This window comes from Syngnathus typhle, linkage group LG8, assembly GCF_033458585.1.
Source record: "Syngnathus typhle isolate RoL2023-S1 ecotype Sweden linkage group LG8, RoL_Styp_1.0, whole genome shotgun sequence".
Taxonomy (NCBI): domain Eukaryota; kingdom Metazoa; phylum Chordata; class Actinopteri; order Syngnathiformes; family Syngnathidae; genus Syngnathus; species Syngnathus typhle.
Window position 1 is genome coordinate 14,495,552 of NC_083745.1, and position 18,320 is coordinate 14,513,871.

Sequence of the window (18,320 nt, forward strand, 5' to 3'; positions counted from 1 at the left end):
AGGTCTTGGAGGCATGGAAAAACCTTCTGGAAGCAGCCGAGGGCCGACGGGGCAAGCTGGCCGACACGGGCGACAAGTTCCGGTTCTTCAGCCTGGTGCGAGACCTCATGCTGTGGATGGACGACGTCATCCGACTCATCGAGGCGCAGGAGAAGCCGCGGTACGCTCGCACACTCACTTACAGCTGAAACAATTCATTGAATAATTTGATGACAAAAAAAGCCGGCTGCTAACCTGAGTGCACAAGAGCCAACGCTACACGCAGCACCCACGTCACTCACCGACTCTGGACGTGCCACAGTGTGAGCGTGAAACACACAGGCGACCCCAAGCGGACAAAAATCAAACCTGCGTGCACATTGTTCTAGTAACAATGTTAGCCAGCCGCAGTCCTCTCCTCATGCGTGCACGTAACAAATATGGTTAAGTGTGGGCCCTTGCGGCTGGCGTAGTAACACGTGCGGCGGTTGTGTAGTGATGTGTCGTCGGTGGAGCTTCTGATGAACAACCACCAGGGCATCAAGGCCGAGATCGACGCACGCAATGACAGCTTCACCACCTGCATCGAGCTGGGAAAATCTCTACTGGCCAGAAAGCATTATGCCTCGGATGAGGTGTGTGCGTCCACATATACACGACTACCTAGCTGTCATTTGCCTGAATCCCTTGTTTCAAGTAGTTTAGGAGATTTAGGAGAAGTCTTAAATTGGCTTTAGTCCCAGTTGTGTAAATCTTTTTATCATTGTCTGCTAAAACAAAACAAACAAGCAGCAAGCAACAACTTGAATTTACGTTTGTGTTACATTGCGTGTGCGTGCACTCATCCTCAGATCAAAGAAAAGTTGCTGCAGTTGACGGACAAGCGCAAGGAGATGATTGACAAGTGGGAGGACCGCTGGGAGTGGCTGCGACTGGGTGAGGCCTTGCGCCTGATGGTGGCAAAGTGGCAAAACCGATGGCGGCAAAATGGCGCAACCGCCACCACTTAGCCCCTGCCTTGTCGCGGGTGACTTCAGGGCCGCTTTGTTTTGTTGCTGACAGTGCTGGAGGTGCATCAATTCTCGCGGGATGCGGGTGTGGCCGAGGCTTGGCTCCTGGGCCAGGAGTCCTACTTGTCCAGCCGCGAGATGGGCCAGAGCGTGGACGACGTGGAGAAGCTCATCAAGAGGCACGAGGCCTTTGAGAAGTCGGCCGCCACCTGGGAGGAACGCTTTGCTGCCTTGGAAAGGTTGACCACGGTGAGACGCGTAGTTCTGGTCTTACCAAAAGAGGCCCAGCCTGCTCGCTCCGACTTGACGGTCAAGCTGATGCAAAACAAAAGGCGATAATTTCACCACCCAAGTGTTGAGCCTAACTCTAAGGCGAGCATGCCAAGAGAAACAAGCATGTGTGTTTCGCTCAGTGAAAGCCTTCAAGTCCAACAGTGCCAAACCTGTCAAGGAACAAGTGTGTGTCTGTCCTAACGTGTGCATGCCTGCGCTTTCAGATGGAATTATTGGAAGTGAGAAGACTGCAAGAGGAGGAAGAGAGGAAGAAGCAGCCGGCGGCGACCGAGGCGACACCCGCCGCGCAGCAAAGGTGAGCGCCAGCGCGGTCATCTTTCAACATCGGCAGCTACGTTCACTTCATGTGTCCACGGCGCACATCTTCAGAGGGGTCCTCAGCAAACCGTTCACCTCAAGGAAAAGCAAAATTTTCCAGCCACCACTGGGGCTGACAAAGATCCCATTTACTTCGACTTAGGTCTTTAAGGTTACAAACATTTGGAGTGCAAAGGTTTTGTCGCGTGCTAACGTTTGCATGCTAACATTTCAAAATGTTGTCGACACACGTGTTGTTTTCTTGTGTATTCAGGGAGGGTGACGTGGCGAGTCAGAACAGGCCAAGTGGCGAGCCGGACTCCACCAGGGTTAGTTACCGCTCGCCCACCTACCAGCAATACTACAACACCCAAAAGCGGCACGTGCGCAGACACCCACCGTTGCAGTAGCAACACACATACAAACATACTATACTACACACCCCTGGGCGCAAACCTCCCTCCCTCTCTCCCTCCATCCCCTTCACATTGGGAATTTGTCTCTTAATCAAGAGAAAAGCATTGAGAAAAAACACAACCGGCAGTTCCATCCAAAAGCAAAGCGAGAGAAGCAAAGTCTGGAATAATCTGAAAATGGAGACTCGCCGTGCCATCAAAGATGTGCTTGAAGACTAAAACGCTGTCATGAACGGCAAGCCAGCGAGTAAAATCGAGCAGGACGAGCTGAGCAATAAGAGGGCTCAAGGTGAGGATGCCCACAAGCCTCCCGTCTGCCAACGTTTTCTCTGCACCGAGTGCAACAAACAAGCTGGAGTGCTTTCATTTTTTTTTCCTTTCTCATTTCTTGTCTTTTGTGTTGACTTGCGTATATGCATGGTGCACATAAGGCGCAAGTTCACATTCTTTTCCTCCCTGATTTTTTTTGCCTTTTCTTTTTTCTTCCTTTCCTCTTTGACCCCCCACCCCCCAGCTTGAACCCCCCATCCTCCTGTCCACTCAGCTCTTAATATCCTTGCTTCTTCTCTACGTGACCTTCTACAAACTCATCAACACAGCGCAGCAGACATGGAAAGCGCTTTAGCTCCTCCTCAGATGTCGCTCGAGTAAAGTCGACATTCGCTCTTGTACGTTGAGAAATGGTCTGGGGCAGGGGTGGGCAAACTTTTTGACTTGAGGGTCGAATTGGGTTCTAAATTTTGACCGGGGGGCCGAACCAGGAGCAGATGGATGTAGTGTTTGTGTGAAGTAATATAAATGACATGCAAAGGTCATTGCATAAAAGGTTTTGGACCTTAGTAGGTAGTGAAGCATGGATATTCGAAAAAAAGCCTTTTGAAAACAGATGCATTTATTAACAGCATTAAAAAACATTTCAACAAAAAACTAAAGTGATTCTCATTAAATACGACACTGTTATTATGAATAACAGTTTCCATCACTTCAGCGGCTGCAGGTCAGATTTATGAAAGATGTTTATTTAATTTATGAGGCGAAATCACATAAAACGGCAAACATTCTGACCAAATACATCATCTTGAAGAATCAGTGAAAGAATACATCTAAATAAAGTAATAAAGAAATCAAAACGGTAACACGGTGACGGATATCTGAAAATCAGAGCAGAGCTCGAACTCACAAACACCTGGTGACAGAGGTGAGGAAACGGGAAACAAGTCGGCCTTAAAACCTTTAAAAGTTAAGATTAGTCGCAAACGGGTGGTGCATCAATGCCCTTGAGCATTCTGTATTGTTTGAAAATGAGAATGGTCGCTAGTTTCAATCCCTGCTATTTGTACAAATTATTTTCAAATTGCTTTTTTTTTTTTAACAACAAACTAGAGAAACTCCCCTTCATTTTCAGTGGGAACAGTGATGTTGGTCTCCCTTTTTTTGCTAGTGCATCATGGTCTGGAGTCAAATTTGTTGTGGCAATTCTTAGGATAGAGCCGAGGTGTCCGTTAACCTAGATCTGTGACGGGGCTTTGTTGATGTTCACGTGGCTGCTCACACACACGTCGAGCCAAATTGTCCACTATTTTTTAAACACTCGGCACTCAGTGTCCGCCTTTCTTTTCCTTGGGCCACTCATTTAAATGGAAGGATTCCAGGGGAATGTTTGTGGGTAACTTTAGCGTAAAACTGTATCTGAAAGCTCAGCGCGCAAATTACGAGAATGCTGACGTCAGCCCACACTCGAAATTCGGCACTGATAGAAATAGAGCGCTGAGTGCGCCGGGTCTGTACTCCTGAGTACGTACACACACTTGTGAGTGTGCATCTGAGCTTTGTGACACGGCGTCCCGGAGTAAATGCGCGGGCGCCCGTTTCCCCATCTACTGGAGAAATGCAGTCATTGCAGGGAAAATGACCCAAAAATGGTTTAATCATACAATTTATTCAGGTTTGGCAGGCTGTATTAAACGGTCCCGTGGGCCGGATGTGGCCCGCGGGCCATAGCTTGCCCATGTCTGGTCTGGGGTCTTCACGACAGTTGTGTCTTTTTGTTGTCATTTTCCCACACGTTTCTTTTTGTTGTCTTCTCATCTCATTTGAACCATTTCATTGTCTTAATTTGTGTATGTTTTGACACGTCACGTCTCGATTAACAAAGGCAATAAAAGGTCTCGAATGTCCCGACCTGAGCGCCGGCCTCCACCTTTTGTTTGTCCGTGTGTCACATGCCTCTTCATGGATGCGCGCAGTCGTTGAAAACACAAACGTTTCCAATGTCAAACATGACACTCTTCAATGAGAAGCTCCGCTGTACTGTTCTGTTTTCGGAACTAATGGGAGATTTAAATTTACAGGATCACATTTGGTAAATCGCATGAATGAACTCAGAGTGCGCCGCTTGTCATATTTGGAAGCAGACGGACATCATTTTGTCACTAGGTTGTCGTGAGCATGAATTAATAATCATCAAGAAGCGTCCGTTTTCAGACCATGCGCTGGATTGGTCGCCGGCCAATGCCAGAGCACTTAGAGAGCCAGGCGAGTGTTCACGTGGTCACCGAATCGAGCCGCGCGGGCCAGTTGAGTGGCGTGGGCCGGTTGAGCACACCGCCGCTGCCAACTTGTCTTGTTGCGAGCGACCCATCCTGAGCACCTCCAAGGTTCGCTTGGGAAAACCCGTCTGCGCGAGTTCCCGCTGGAGCCGGAAGCAGGATTGGTCTTCCGTCCCTCCCCGCTCGGCTCCGGCCCAGCGAAGCGCTTGCAAGGCGTGGTAATGAACCGACCGACCAGTCGTTTGGGATCGGCTTGCCGTGGGCGAGGTGTGGTTCCAAGCAATTGCACCCAAGTGGGACTTGATTGTTTGAGATGGTTTTACCGCCTTGCATGCCGCGACCGCATGAGCCGCTCACACTCCTTCTCCTCATTTGTCGTCTTCTTCAACAATTGAAACTCTTTCCTCGGCTGCCGGCGTTTGCCCCAAAAATCTGGCTACGCAGGGATTAGACCAGGGGTGCCCGAGTCTGGTCCTCGAGACCCCCCCCATTGACCCATCCTGTTTTGGGTGCAGCTTAACTGTGACATACCTGATTAAAATCATGAGGCTCGTCATCAAGCACTATCAGGTTGCACCCAAAACTGTCTGGACCGGATTTAGGCAGTCCTACTGACGACTAAAAGAGATCTGGGTTGAAATTCAGAATTCAACCAGGACCACACCTGCATTCAAGTAATTCTACACCGGGACCAAGCCTAGACTACACCTTGAACGAACCACGATTGAACTCAAACGAGTGAATGATAAATGAATCCTTCTCAAAACCTGGATTCATCCCCGTGCTTTACCGGGATTGAACCCATACTGAATTTAACGATAAATAAACCTAGGTTAAAGTAATGATGGGTGAATCCCAGCATTAATCATAAATGAAGCACAACAAAATCAGGATTAGAACTAGGACTTAGGAATTAGGACTAGAATGACTCTTGATTGAGAGTGTAATCAGTCCAGCGGTAAATCACAACGAGGCCAGGATGAAACATGGATTTAACCTGGATTAAACATTGCCTAAACATGGACTGTGACAGGACGGGACATACCTCATCCTAAACTATTATTAGACAAGAAAATCTGAAAAATCAGTGTTGAATGATACTTAAATCTGACTGAAAAAAACCCGGATTCATTCAGGAATTCATTCTAAATGGAGCAGGACTAACCCCGACCTGGATTTACCCTGAATTCAAGCAGGACTAAACCTGAACAAATCTGGTGGTCAAACAGAAAGGGCCCAGGAATCAAGGTTGCTAAGAGGCGGCCAGCCGGCCATTGTTTCACATACGCTCTTTCTTGATCTTTGGTGCCCATGTGTGGCGTGTCTCCACAGCAACGCTGTGATTGTGCTGTGCTCTGCATGCCGCCGCTCTTAAATCCCTAAAACAAACCAATTATTCTAATCTTGCTCCTAATCATACGAGTAATAATAGTAATGATCCTCTGCGAGTGTACGGGCCCTTACGCTGCTGCGGTATTTCCAGGAGGATGGCGAGGCGATGAACGGTGTGTCAGAGCCCAGCCCCGCCGGGTCCCCCGGGGCCACCAACAAAGGCAAAGCCGGCCAGCAGGCGGCCACGCTGCCCGTCAAGAGCCAACAGGAGGCGCTCTCGGCCAACTCACAGATGGAGGGCTTCCTGCACCGCAAACATGAATGGGAAGGCCACAACAAGAAAGCGTCCAGCAGGTACATGCACCTTACCGTCACGCTAACATGCCACGGACAGGCTAACCAATCTGGCGTCAGTTTTGTGAAGGAATTACAAACCTTGAATCGAGACATATTGGAGCCCAAAAGATTTTGCCATACCTACAGATGGACAGCACAAGAGAAGGTGTATGTTCATTACTTAACAAAAAAGGAAAACATGCTTCGTTGTCATCTTCTACTGACCTCTGGTGGCCAAAGTGCACATGGCAGAAGAAGCAGGACAATAGCCATGAAATGTGGACTACTGCATCCTGTCGTGGTGCTCACGGGGGTGATTGTGCCTGTGTCCCGTGCGGCAGGTCGTGGCACCACGTGTTCTGCGTGCTCAACCACCAGGAACTGGGCTTCTACAAGGACCAGAAGAGCGCCGCACAGGGCATCCCCTACCATGGCGAGATCCCCGTCGCACTCAAAGACGCCGCCTGCGAGGTGGCGCTTGGATACAAGAAGAAGAAACACGTCTTCAAGCTCAAGTCAGTCTATCGCCGCCGCCGTCACACCATCAAGCAACTTGCCTTTGCTTAAAGCTTACATATCACGTTTAGAAATTCTTCCGTTCTACATTTCACTCATCATTTGATTGCATCACAGGTCCCTCCTTCTTTTATACTTCTGAGGTGCAGCTCAGAGCAAGCAGTTTTGGTGCGGTCTCTTTAAATGCAAATGACTAGGGGTGTAAATCGCGGGTTTTTTCACGATACGATATAATATCGATATAAAGAACTACGATACGATATTTGCCGATATCTTAAAGCGTGCTGCGATTCATTCACGATATATCGCGATATAGTGCTCTACGATCGATTTTTTTTTTTTTAATAAAAAACATAAAAACATAGAACAATATCCTGATTTATAACAATTCAAACGCAAAATCAACAAGGTACTGCAAACTCTTTATTTAGGAAATGACAAGAGTATTGTAGTATACAAATCGCTTACTTTAACACTGAACTTTGATGTCGTGTTTTTTCTTTAAATGTGCGGCGAGATTTGTGCTCCCTGAATATTTGATCACCGCATGGCAGGATTTACAAACTGAACGTGTCTTGTCCGTTGAGCCATCTTTTCTTTGGAATCCAAAGTGCTTCCAAACGAATGACTTGAAGCCTAAAGGGGAGCAAATTTCCTCGTCTTTTTGGACACTAGCCATAGCACCAGCCCAGGAGCCACGTGCTAGTTGTCGACTCCCCTTTCACGTGCAGCAACGCCGCGCACTGCTCCCTGCTCCCGGAAAGAGGAAGCAAGCAACAATGAACTGGATTTCAAAATAAAGTCGCGTCTAATGTCCGAGGTCAAACACGGCGATATAAATCGATGTTTACCTTTAGCATCGATGCCAATAAATCGTAGAGCATTATATCGATTAATCGATGTGTATCGATGTATCGTTACACCCCTACAAATGACCCTAACCCCACACGCTCCAGGCCGCAAGATGTGCGACCCTTTCCGGTCGAGATATTTGTGTTTTTTTAGCCATGGTAGCGTTTACTTGCGCCACAAACCTTTTGATTGATTAAAAGATGTCAACTCAGATGACTTGTCCAGACATACATAACACGAGACAAAATAAATCCTCTCACAATATTAATGAACACGTCTTGTAAACAAGCACTGCAGTCACGCTAACCAGTAAGCTAATGCCATCGTTAGCGGGAAGCTAACGAATGTATTTAACACATTGTGTTCCCCCATAATAATACAGCATCTTCGACGCAATTCATATGATACAACTACTCAAAATACACCAAGAAGTGAAAACAGAGTGCACAGCTCTAAAATCAGCAGAATGATGAATGCTAATGCTATAAAAATGAGGGCATCATAGACACGCAATAATATGAAAGTGAAATACAGATCAATTTTCTGTCATTTCAAGTTTACAGCTTTACTGTGTGTCGTTTCCATAGATTGAAGGAACTGAACCACTAACAAAACTAAGTCTTTCGGCAAATCCTTCTTCATACTGACAAAAGTTTTCTGAAACAGTCATCCTTGAACAAGCAGGACGTTGTCCACAGATGTAGGAACACTGCTTGAAAAATGATGGATGGATGGATGGATGGATGGATGGATGGATGGATGGATGGATGGATATGGATGGGTATGGATGAACGGACGGACAGATGGATGTCGGTGTCCTGTAATAATTGTGTCTTTGATCATTACAGAGTCACTGATGGCAACGAGTATCTCTTCCAAGCCAAAGATGATGTGAGTAACGACTCGTCCATTAATCTTCAATTCCGATTGAATCCGTTTTGTGCTCCGTAGGTGGTTTTGTATTGGATTGACAAGATTTAAGACAAATGTTATTCCTGCTTTGATCATGCTACTGGATTCAAAGTCAAAGTCAAAGTCTGCTTTATTGTCAACATCTTCACATGCCGAGACACACAAAGAGATCGAAATTACGTTTTCCCTATCCCACGGTGACAAGACATATTACACGATAGACATACAAGTCAACGACGCAAAATAAAAAACAAGAAGGCACAAACAATAAATAATAAGAGTAACAATAAATAATAAATAAATAGATAACACAATGAATAAAAGCCAGTGTGCATACAGACAGTAAAAGTACAGGACGCTACGCAGAACGGGGAAGCGAGTTCAGGATCCTGACAGCCTGGAGTATGAAGCTGTTTGAGAGTCTGGTGGTGCGGGAGCGCAGGCTTCTGTACCTCTTCCCAGAAGGCAGAAGCTCGAACAAAGAGTGAGCGGGGTGACTCACATCACTCACAATCGTGGTCGCCTTGCGGGTGAGATGGGAGGCGTAAATGTCCTTCAAGGAGGGGAGCAAAGCACCAATAATCTTACCAGCCGTGTTCACTATTAATCTCAGTTCTGGGTAAATCCAATTTTGTCCAGATTGAATCCTGATTTTGTTCAGGTTTATTATCATTCAGTACTGCTTTACCCAGGTTTAATCCTGCGTTAACCCTAATTCTGTTCCGGTTTACCCAAATCTTGTTCCAGTCTTGATGCAGTCTATCTTTACTACAGTTCTCGCCTTTCTCAACCCTAGTTAAATCCTCTTTCATTTTCATCCTGCTTGAGTTCAGGTAATGGTATAGTTCATTTTAATCCAGGTTTAGCTGTGGTGTGATCCTTGTTCAGTCCTTCCTTTCATTAAAGGTGCAGTCTAGTCCAATTTTGGTCCATGATTAATTCGGATTCAGTCTATGCTTAATTCATTTGTAGCTCAGGTTTAGTTCAAGTTTTAGACGATAAACACAAATGTTGCTCGCGTAAATTCACGTCACAAAAGAAGACCCATGAATGCTAATGCTAACGCTCATGTCGTTTGTGTGATCTTTTTGCTGCGCAGGAGGAGATGAACTCGTGGATCTCCAGCATCTCAGCGGCCATTATGGGCGAGAAGGGCGAAGTGACTCCAAGCAGCCACAGCACGCCGGCGCCCGCCGCCACCCGTGCCCACACCATGCCGGCTTCGGCGGGTCGCACGGTCACCGTGCCCACCTCGGCTTCGGCCGAGGTGGCGGCGGCTGAGTCCAGCCCGGGCAAGCGCGACAAAGACAAAGAGAAACGCTTCAGTCTCTTCAGCAAGAAGAAATAAATACCAACAATTAAATCATCATTCCCCCTTTCCTCTTCTTCCTCTTACTGTTCCCGTTGGTCCCTGTGGTTCCAATCGGCTCGTTCCCGGCGGCCTGTGGGCTGTTACTTTGTCAAACCAACTGTCTCGATTTTACGCCGCTCATAGTCGTAAAATGTCAACTATGACGAAGACGTCATGACGATAACCACTTTAGTCTCGTGTAACCTTTCCACTTTTAGCCGCCTGGATGCTCCCACGGATTCCTCTTGTTCCTCTTCCTCCCTCCCTTTCCTCTCGCCCTTCCTCTTTGTCTTCTTCCGATGCGAGCCACGCCCTCATGGGTCCCCTTGGAGCCCATGTTGTCCACTCTGTGCCTAACGACAATCCTCCCCGGCTCAGAGCTGTACGTAGTCCTGCTTCAAACTAGTTTTTGGTTTGTTTGTTTGTTTGTTTGTTTGCTTAGTTTTGGTTTCATACTGGTCCCGTCCAAGTTTAGTTCTGGTTGGACCCGGGTTTAATCCTGGTGCAAACCCTATTTTGGTTCAGTCTGGGTTGTACAGAAGTATGTTTTAATCTGATTTGGTCCAAGTCTAGTTAACCACAGATTGGACCATTGTTTGGGCCAAATGGGATCCAGATTTGGTCATTGGTCTGGTCTTTAATCCTAGGTTTGCTCCATTTCTGGTTTAGTCCAAGTTTGCTCCTGGTTTATCTGAGATTTAATCATTGGTCAGATGAAATTTGATCCAGGTTTGGTCTAGTTCCGGGTTTAAAATCTGTACAGTGAAAATTTATTCCAGATTTAGTCATTGTTTCTACCAATTTTGGGTCTGATTGGGACCACTTGTGGCTTGATGACAGCTTGTTGAAGGTTTTTGAGTGGTGCCGTTCTGTCGTGGTTTCATATTGGGCCGTGACTAGTTTTGCTTGGTTTATGAGACGCATGTACAAGTTGTGTATAAGAAAAACAACAATCAACCTATTCTCCATGTTACAAATGTGTGTACTCTACAGAATTTAGTTCAGGTTTAATCCTCATTTGGTCCCAATTTAACCCAGATTCAATTCAATTCTGCTTTAATCCCAGTTTGGTCTCCAATCCTGGTTTTGTCCTTGTTGAATCCAGATCTGATTCTGTCCAGATATAATCCTGGTCCAGGTTTTAATCTTACCTGCTGAATATGTACAAGTTGTGTATAAAAAATACTAATCTGCCGTAGTCTCATCTCTACTAATCTGCTTGATGGACTGAAACTTTGTCAGTGAAGGAAGAGTAAAACTGAAAAGGATGTTGATCTTCCTGACGTGTGCTGGCCTTTCAAAACTTTTGTCTTATCACATTTAGAAACACTAAAGTCGCTTGGCGCTTTTTGATGGTTGCTTGCGTTTTTTTGGTTCTCATTTTCTTTTCTCTCTCCCAATGAATTGCTGACTAGAACAAGTACCTATTCTGCCTGGTAACAAAGCAGCCAATGAGAGGCAGCCTGGCTTTTGGGTGCGCTCCTTCCCCACACCTGACTGTCACTTTTTTCCTATCCCAATCTTTTCAGCGTGTAGTGTTTATGCGCGCCGTGCCGTGGTCACCGTAAACGTAGTAACCAGCACCGATGCGTCGTTAGTTTGTCCCACACCATCGATAATGCCACGGCCGTGTGTTGAGCGGTTGTGGGGGATCACTGCTAGTTAGATGAGCACCGCCATACTCCCCCCTTCCTCCCCTCTCCTGCACTCTCTTTCTCTCTCTTTCGCTCTCGCTCTCTCCCTCTCTCTGTTACATAAATGCAAAAAGCCATTAAAATGCTTTTAAATCAAAAGCACACTTTGTGTTTCTTGCAACGTCTTGTCCGTCTCATAAAGGTCAACAATTTGAACGTTCAATAATCCAGCTGGGGCAAGTCAGAGGCTGCGGGTTCGATCCACAGCCATTGCAACCATGTAAAAGTGTTCTTAAGCAAGGAACTGAACCACCAGATGCTCGTGATGCTGCAACGTCAGTAGTCGAATGAGGTAACTGTGTGAATGAAGTGCTTTGAGTACGGAACGTAGAAAAGCACAATCTGTGTTCAAAAGGACCATAAATATCAAATCGGCATACATAGAAATGCGGAAATGATCATGCAGGAGTGACAGCAACCAGCTCGTTTCCGAAACCACATCCACTATAAAAAAGGAGAGAATAATTCACATGGTAAGAATTTAATTTTTGGGAGGAAACACAAGATGACAAGACTCACGTGATTGTATTTTTACATATAGGCTGCAAGCCTTAAAACCACTTTTGTTTTTCAAGTCTTCATTGGGCAACAATGATTGTATTTTTAATGCAAAACAGCCAGAAGTTTTTTTGTTTTTTTTTGGTAATTTGGGAAAACAAGTCCAATAGACTAAAAGTTATTTAGTTAGTGGGGGGACCTAATACAACTAGAATAAAAGTATCCCTCTAACAGGTTGTTACCGGCAGTGTCAACCGATTCCATGTCCCAAATAGGATTGTCGTATTTTATTCTAATCAGTAATCCTTCTCCGAGAATGTGTCAAATTTTGATAGTCGACTTTTTCCCCCACGATTTCAAACGCAAAACGATCACGTGACAGAGAGGAAAACAAAGACGAGTTCCACGGAGGAAGTTTGAAGGCTCACGCTGCTTCGATAGTGGATCACCCGGTCTCACCGCAACCTGTCGTTGACACGTACAGCACCTGAATGTAAGTCAAGCTTATTTTCCATGTAACCAATTTCTCGGTATTCAGAAGCTTCAGGGACTCGCTGTCGGTCCGTTAGGGTTTTGCTGGACGGTAGTGAGTCGTGACAGCAGAATAAACCATCTCGGATGCTAGCGAGAGCAACTACTCGCTCGCTCGCACAACTAGCTAGCTAGCTAGCTCACCGGCGTCAGGTGATGAAAGCGCGTGAAGGTTCTGCGATGGCAACGAATTCGCTGGTGCAGAGGATCGCGAGGCAGGCGCTTGCCACCTTCTGTAAGCCGCTTCACGTCTTCCCCGACAAGCATCAGCAGCTGCTTGGCCTCATGAGCCAGGCGCGAGCCACCGACCTCCACCTGCAGCCGCCGGCCGTCGACTCACCCCCTCCAAGCGGCGCCCCCCCGGTCACCTACATGCACATCTGCGAGACAGAGCACTTCAGCATGGGCGTATTCCTGCTGAAGAGCGGCGCCTGCATTCCCCTGCACGACCACCCGGGCATGCACGGCGCGCTCAAAGTCTTGTATGGAAAGCTGCGCGTCAGCTGCTTCGACAGGCTGGACAGTCATTCAGCTTGCACCCACTTGCGGCCCTCCTCCAGGCCGCAGGTGGGCGCCGTACGGCGCTCTGTGCTGCGATCCAGCGCCGAGTACACGGACGTTAGTGAGGCTTGCCTGCTTGCGCCCGACCGTGACAACCTGCACCAGATCAACGCCGTGGAGGGACCCGCCGCTTTCTTGGATGTCCTGGCGCCACCCTACGACCCGGACGACGGACGTGACTGTCACTACTTCCAGGTGCTCCAGGGGCCCAAGCTGCACGAGCGCGAGGTCTGGCTGATGGAGATCGCGCAGCCTTTGTCATTCTGGTGCGGGACCGAACCCTACCCGGGCCCCGAGGTGCGCCTCTGACATCCCGTCAAATCCACCATGTTTTGCCTCCTGGCAGTGATTCTGACCAAAGACATTCTGATTGCTCAGCGTCTGATTGACAACTTGAATGTTTAGAATGAGGTTGCCCGAGCATTTATTGAGTCAACTGGTGCATATATTACACAAGTGAAAGGTCAGAGACTGAAATACATTTGTTAATCAAGGCTGCACTATATAGTGAATGAATGGATTATTTACAAATGTACCTGGTGACAATCGAGTCGTTGTTTAATGGAATGCAAATCTTCATTGTCAACGGCCTCTACTTGTCTAGCGCCTTTCGACTTTTTTTGTTCCAAGAGGTTCACACCTATTCCTCATTCACCTGTTAACGAAGACAAGCCATCAGGAGTGACTGGGGCAAGGCCGTCTTAGTCAAGGGCACTTCCACAACATCCGAGCTGCTTGACAGAACTGTGAAGTTCGCCTCAAACATTTCAATGTAAAAGCTGGTCAACAATTGCATGTAAGAAATGAGCAATGAATTGTCATTACTAATAAATGCAATTGGACACTGCACATAGAGTGTTTTTTTTTTTTTTATCGATACGACGTGGTCAATTAACCATTAAAGCCCACGTATCACTGTAATAAATTCTACTGTTTTACTCATTCAGTTGTCTATATAAAGTGCAACAGCAATGCTTTTGTCTGAATTCCTCATTTTGATAGCATGACAGGTCCCTCTTTTCTACTTGTTCTGGGTTGCAGTTCAGAGCAAGCTGTTTAGGTGCGGTCTTTTTAAATGCAAATGAGATACGTATGTTTCGGACTATAAGTCACAGTTTTTTTTCCTAGTTTGGCCGAGGGTGCGACTTATAATCAGGGGTGACTTAAATGTTAAATTAACACCTTATTACTTGATTATTAACACATTACTTACTAGTCGTTTAACACTTCACATGTAATTCTCACTTTAAACCGCATGAGGGCGCTCTAGACCTTTAGAATAATTGGAACTGCAACGGACGATAAGTCTGAATCCATCCACTGACTTCCGGAGTCAGGGGAGTTGTTTATAAGTGACACAGAGGACGAAAATTTGGATGGATTTAATGATTTGGAGTGACACGGATGGTTTGATAAAATTGTTATTTATGTTATAGTTATTTGAATAACGGTTAAATGTTACGTCAGGCACGTTCTCAGTCCCTTGTTTGTGTTTATGTAACGTTAGCATACTGCCTGTTGTTGCCTATTCATGTCTGTTCTTGGTGTTGGATTTTGTGAAATAAAGTTCCCCTGAAACTGCGATTTGTACTCCGGTGCGACTTATATATATGCTCTTTTTCTTATTTATTATGCATTTTATGGCTGGTGCAACTTGTACTTCGAAGCGACTTATAGTCCGGAAAATACGTGCCTTCCCGGTTGACATATTTGTAGTTTTTTAGCCGAAGTAGCGTGTACTTGCGCTATAAACTTTTTGATTAATTAAAAGATGTCAACGGCAGAAGACTTGTCCATACATACATGACACGTAACCAACTAAATCCCCTCACAATATTTATGAACACGTCTTGTAAACAAGCACTCAAGTCAAGCTACGAAGTAAGCTAATACTAGTGCTAGCAAGAAACTATCGAATGCATTTAACACAGTATTGTGTTCCCCAAGAATAAAACAGCACCTTCGATGCAATTCATCTCATACAACTACTCAAATACACCCATAAGAAGCGAAAATATAAAGCGCACAGCTCCAAAATAAAAAGAATGAAATGCAATGAAAACAAGTGCCTTGACACGCAATGTTATTGAAGTGAAATACAGTTTATTTTTGTGTCATCGCAAGCTTACTGGTTTGCTTTGTCCGTTGTTTCCATAGCTTGAAGGAACTGAAGCGTCAGCAAAACAAAGTCTTTCAGCGAATCACTCTATACTGACAAATGATTTCTGAAACACTCCTTGAACAAGCAGGACTTTGCCCACAGACGTGGGAACATTGCCTGAAAATTTAAATTTGACCAGCCACTTGTTTGAGGTTCTGATGTTGGGGTATGACGCAATGATTTGTGTAGAATGATGCATCCAACAACGGAACAAATTGATCTCTTCACTTCAGCATCCTTTAGTTGTTTGGACTACAAAACTCTTTCAGAATAATAAAGATAGTGGGTTTGCAAAACAGTTTGTCAACACCCATTACCTTGTTTGGTTTGTCCCGCCTGATCGGATGTGATGTAATAGACAAAACTACGTAATAGAAAACTGAGAACTCTATACGGAGTAAAAATAGCCCCCAAACAGATCAACATCTGTAGATGTTGTAGTATATTTTTAGTCTGGTATCATGCAATGTATATTTCACTTCTAAGCCTAAGTGTGACCATGTCACGTTCGTGTGGGATTTTATGGGGCCTGGTCCAGGAAGGCAGAATTCCTGGCACCAGGATGTATAGATACAGCGGTTGGCCATCTGTGTAGAATCAGCAAGGCAAGCTGGCGGGTCAGAGGTCATCCAGCAGCCCTCGTGTGCGTGCGCTCGAGTGAGGTAGGGACGCGGGGTATAACTTTCGAGGGCGGGAAGACTTGGGGGGACTTGACACTTTTGGCTAGAGAGACACGCTTCGATTCTGACATCGGTTGAATAAAATCTTTCCCCAATCAGCTGTGTGTCACTGAAGTATTCCTTCCCCGAGCCAGCCAACTTTCCACCGCTTGCTTTTGAAGACCAGCTGAACATCGAAGAGAATTCACCACATTTTTGGCATCACGAACAGTTCTCGTGTTCTCCAGGGAGCCCTCATCCGCCTGGGTGCGAGCATCTAGCATCCGGCCGGCAGGCTGAGATTAAGGTGAGAAGCTTTCACTCACAGTTATCGCGGTATGCTCGTGCCTAGTGTGTGTGGGGGAGGAGGGGCTCCTAAGGGGGATAGTTAATGGAGCTCGTGTGGCCGTGGCTTTCTGGGGGGGATTTGTCTCCCCTAGTCAAATGTCGTCAAAATATAGATTTTGAAAGGCGGGAGTGGCCCCTAAATGTAAATGACAAAATACAATGAAAATAGAAAAAAGAAAATACTAATAAAAATGGAACAACAACACAAAACTTAATGGTAAACGTGCACAGCAAGTGAGTGACATGTCTGGTGTGAATGAAGGAATAAGAAAAATAGGAAAGTCCAATAAAACGTGTGTTAGGGTGGTGCTCACTCTAACTTATTTTGCAAGAACCACACTGGAGACAAGTTAGTCGTTTCAGACACCTGCAGGTGGAGAGTTCATTCGTCGCTGTGCTTACAGCGATGGTCAAATGAGATCTGACTCAGGCATTATCAGGTGCATATTTATTGAGAGAAACAGAGTGGGGTTGAAAGTGGGAGTGTGGGTGGACAGGATGGGGTGAAGCCCCTGGCCTGCTGATTAAAGCATAGCAGGGGGTCTTTTACGACGTTGTGTAAACAAAGCAACTTTGATTGCTTCCTCTGCTAGTCAATCAGTTGAAAAGATTTTAGCACTTTGTTCTACTAATTTTGTTAAGACAAGACAAGCTAGGTAAATTATTACAGGTTACATTCCAACATAATCCTACGATGAAGGGGCCCGGGGGCCAATTGTTTTTTCGGACATTTTTTAACTACAAAAATGTCATGCACAAAATACACCCTGTTATAAAACAAATTTCATTGTCACAATTGTCTTTATTTTTCAAATGACAAAATAACCAAATATGAGTCACTCAGGCAGATGTGAACAACTCTAAAAACACAAATTCTGCCTTTCATTCGTATCTGAAGAGTCAGATAACATTGAACAAACTGTATGAAATACCCTAAATTTACATGAGTTTAAAATTACTTTTGCCTCATGAACATTTTAAACGGGAGTTATAAGTAATGCAAAGTGCTCTGTTATTATTAAAACTTAACTAGTGAATTTTGCGCTTGTCATTTACATTATCTTTCAGAAAATAATAGTTTGTGTCAGGTCTACAGGTCCATAACAACATCATGGCCACTTCGTAGCTTGCTTTAGTAATATTTATTTTTGACTCAGTCCCGTGTGAAGAATCGCTGCTGTGATGCCAGTTCAGCTTGGAGCTGCTTCACTTTATCAGCGCGGTCACTCCTTGTTAGCTGGTTGTATGCGTTCGCATGTTTAATCTGACAGTGTCACTTTAAATCAGTGCTTCTCAATTATTTTCTGTTACGCGCCCCCCTAGCAAGAAGAAAACTATTCGCCCCCCTCCCCACCGTGACTATCCTAACTTGTCTTGTAAGTCGTAAAATGTTGCACTGTCGCAAACGTCACAGAAGTAACAATGAGAGCGCCACTGCCCCCTGCTGGGAAGATGCGCAATTACACTTTATTCTAGTACTGCAAAAAAAAAGCCTGTTCCCCAGGGTCACACGCGCCCCCCAGGTATAGCACGGCGCCCCCCAAGGGGGGCGCGCCCCACTATTTGAGAAGCACTGCTTTAAATTGAAACCCTTAAACAAGGCAACCGTCTCTTTACAAATTAGACAAACACATTGCCTTGATTTTCAGTGATGTACAGTAATCCTTCGCTACATCACGGTTTGTTTATCGCGGTTTCACTACATCGCGGATTTTTTTCCCAAATTGAAAAAAAGAATTAAGTCAAAATAAAACTTCTAAATTGAGGAATTAGGGCACAAAACTTGCCCACACGCCAGCAGAAGGCAAGGAGTGCCCACACAATTGCAGTGCGTACACTTGTACCTTTTTTTTTTTTTAAAGGTTATTATAATAAGAGTTCTAAAAACATATTTACAGTGTTGTACCTTGTTATAGAAAATTGTTATAATAAAAGAGTTATAAGAACATATTTACAGTATGTACACTTCTACCTTGTTATGAAAAAAATGTATAATAAAAGTTGTTCTAAAAACATATTTACAA

General features: G+C 45.4%; 2 protein-coding genes and 1 long non-coding RNA gene across 7 annotated transcripts in view; 2 read left to right on the forward strand and 1 right to left on the reverse strand.

The window, feature by feature from the left end:
* Positions 1-11,637, forward strand: part of sptbn1 (spectrin, beta, non-erythrocytic 1) — a 48,790-nt gene extending 37,153 nt beyond the window's left edge. For 3 of the 4 annotated variants that reach the window (XM_061284608.1, XM_061284607.1, XM_061284606.1), the window contains 10 exons: positions 3-160; positions 476-614; positions 831-915; positions 1,042-1,238; positions 1,487-1,578; positions 1,855-1,909; positions 6,029-6,231; positions 6,555-6,728; positions 8,430-8,472; positions 9,593-11,637. In XM_061284608.1, the coding sequence (XP_061140592.1) occupies positions 3-160; positions 476-614; positions 831-915; positions 1,042-1,238; positions 1,487-1,578; positions 1,855-1,909; positions 6,029-6,231; positions 6,555-6,728; positions 8,430-8,472; positions 9,593-9,841 (1,395 nt within the window). In that variant the 3' untranslated portion in view covers positions 9,842-11,637. Of the gene's footprint in view, positions 1-2; positions 161-475; positions 615-830; positions 916-1,041; positions 1,239-1,486; positions 1,579-1,854; positions 1,910-2,510; positions 4,183-6,028; positions 6,232-6,554; positions 6,729-8,429; positions 8,473-9,592 lie in introns of those variants that run through there. The other variant, XM_061284609.1, reaches the window with a different exon arrangement.
* On the reverse strand, positions 2,884-6,150 carry LOC133157932 (uncharacterized). Its single transcript, XR_009715105.1, has 2 exons — positions 6,010-6,150; positions 2,884-5,924 (listed from the first exon to the last, which is right to left on the reverse strand). It is a non-coding gene; the product is annotated as an uncharacterized LOC133157932 (long non-coding RNA).
* A 755-nt stretch (positions 11,638-12,392) lies between the features above and the next one.
* On the forward strand, positions 12,393-13,977 carry LOC133158572 (2-aminoethanethiol dioxygenase-like). Of its 2 annotated transcripts, XM_061285847.1 has the most exons (2): positions 12,393-12,529; positions 12,832-13,977. In XM_061285847.1, the coding sequence occupies exon 2, from the start codon at positions 12,853-12,855 to the stop codon at positions 13,435-13,437; it is 585 nt and encodes a 194-aa protein (XP_061141831.1). In that variant the 5' UTR covers positions 12,393-12,529; positions 12,832-12,852; the 3' UTR covers positions 13,438-13,977. The 2 variants fall into 2 exon arrangements, with proteins under 2 accessions (XP_061141831.1, XP_061141830.1); XM_061285846.1 differs by having other exon boundaries at positions 12,397-13,977.
* Positions 13,978-18,320: the final 4,343 nt, after the last annotated feature.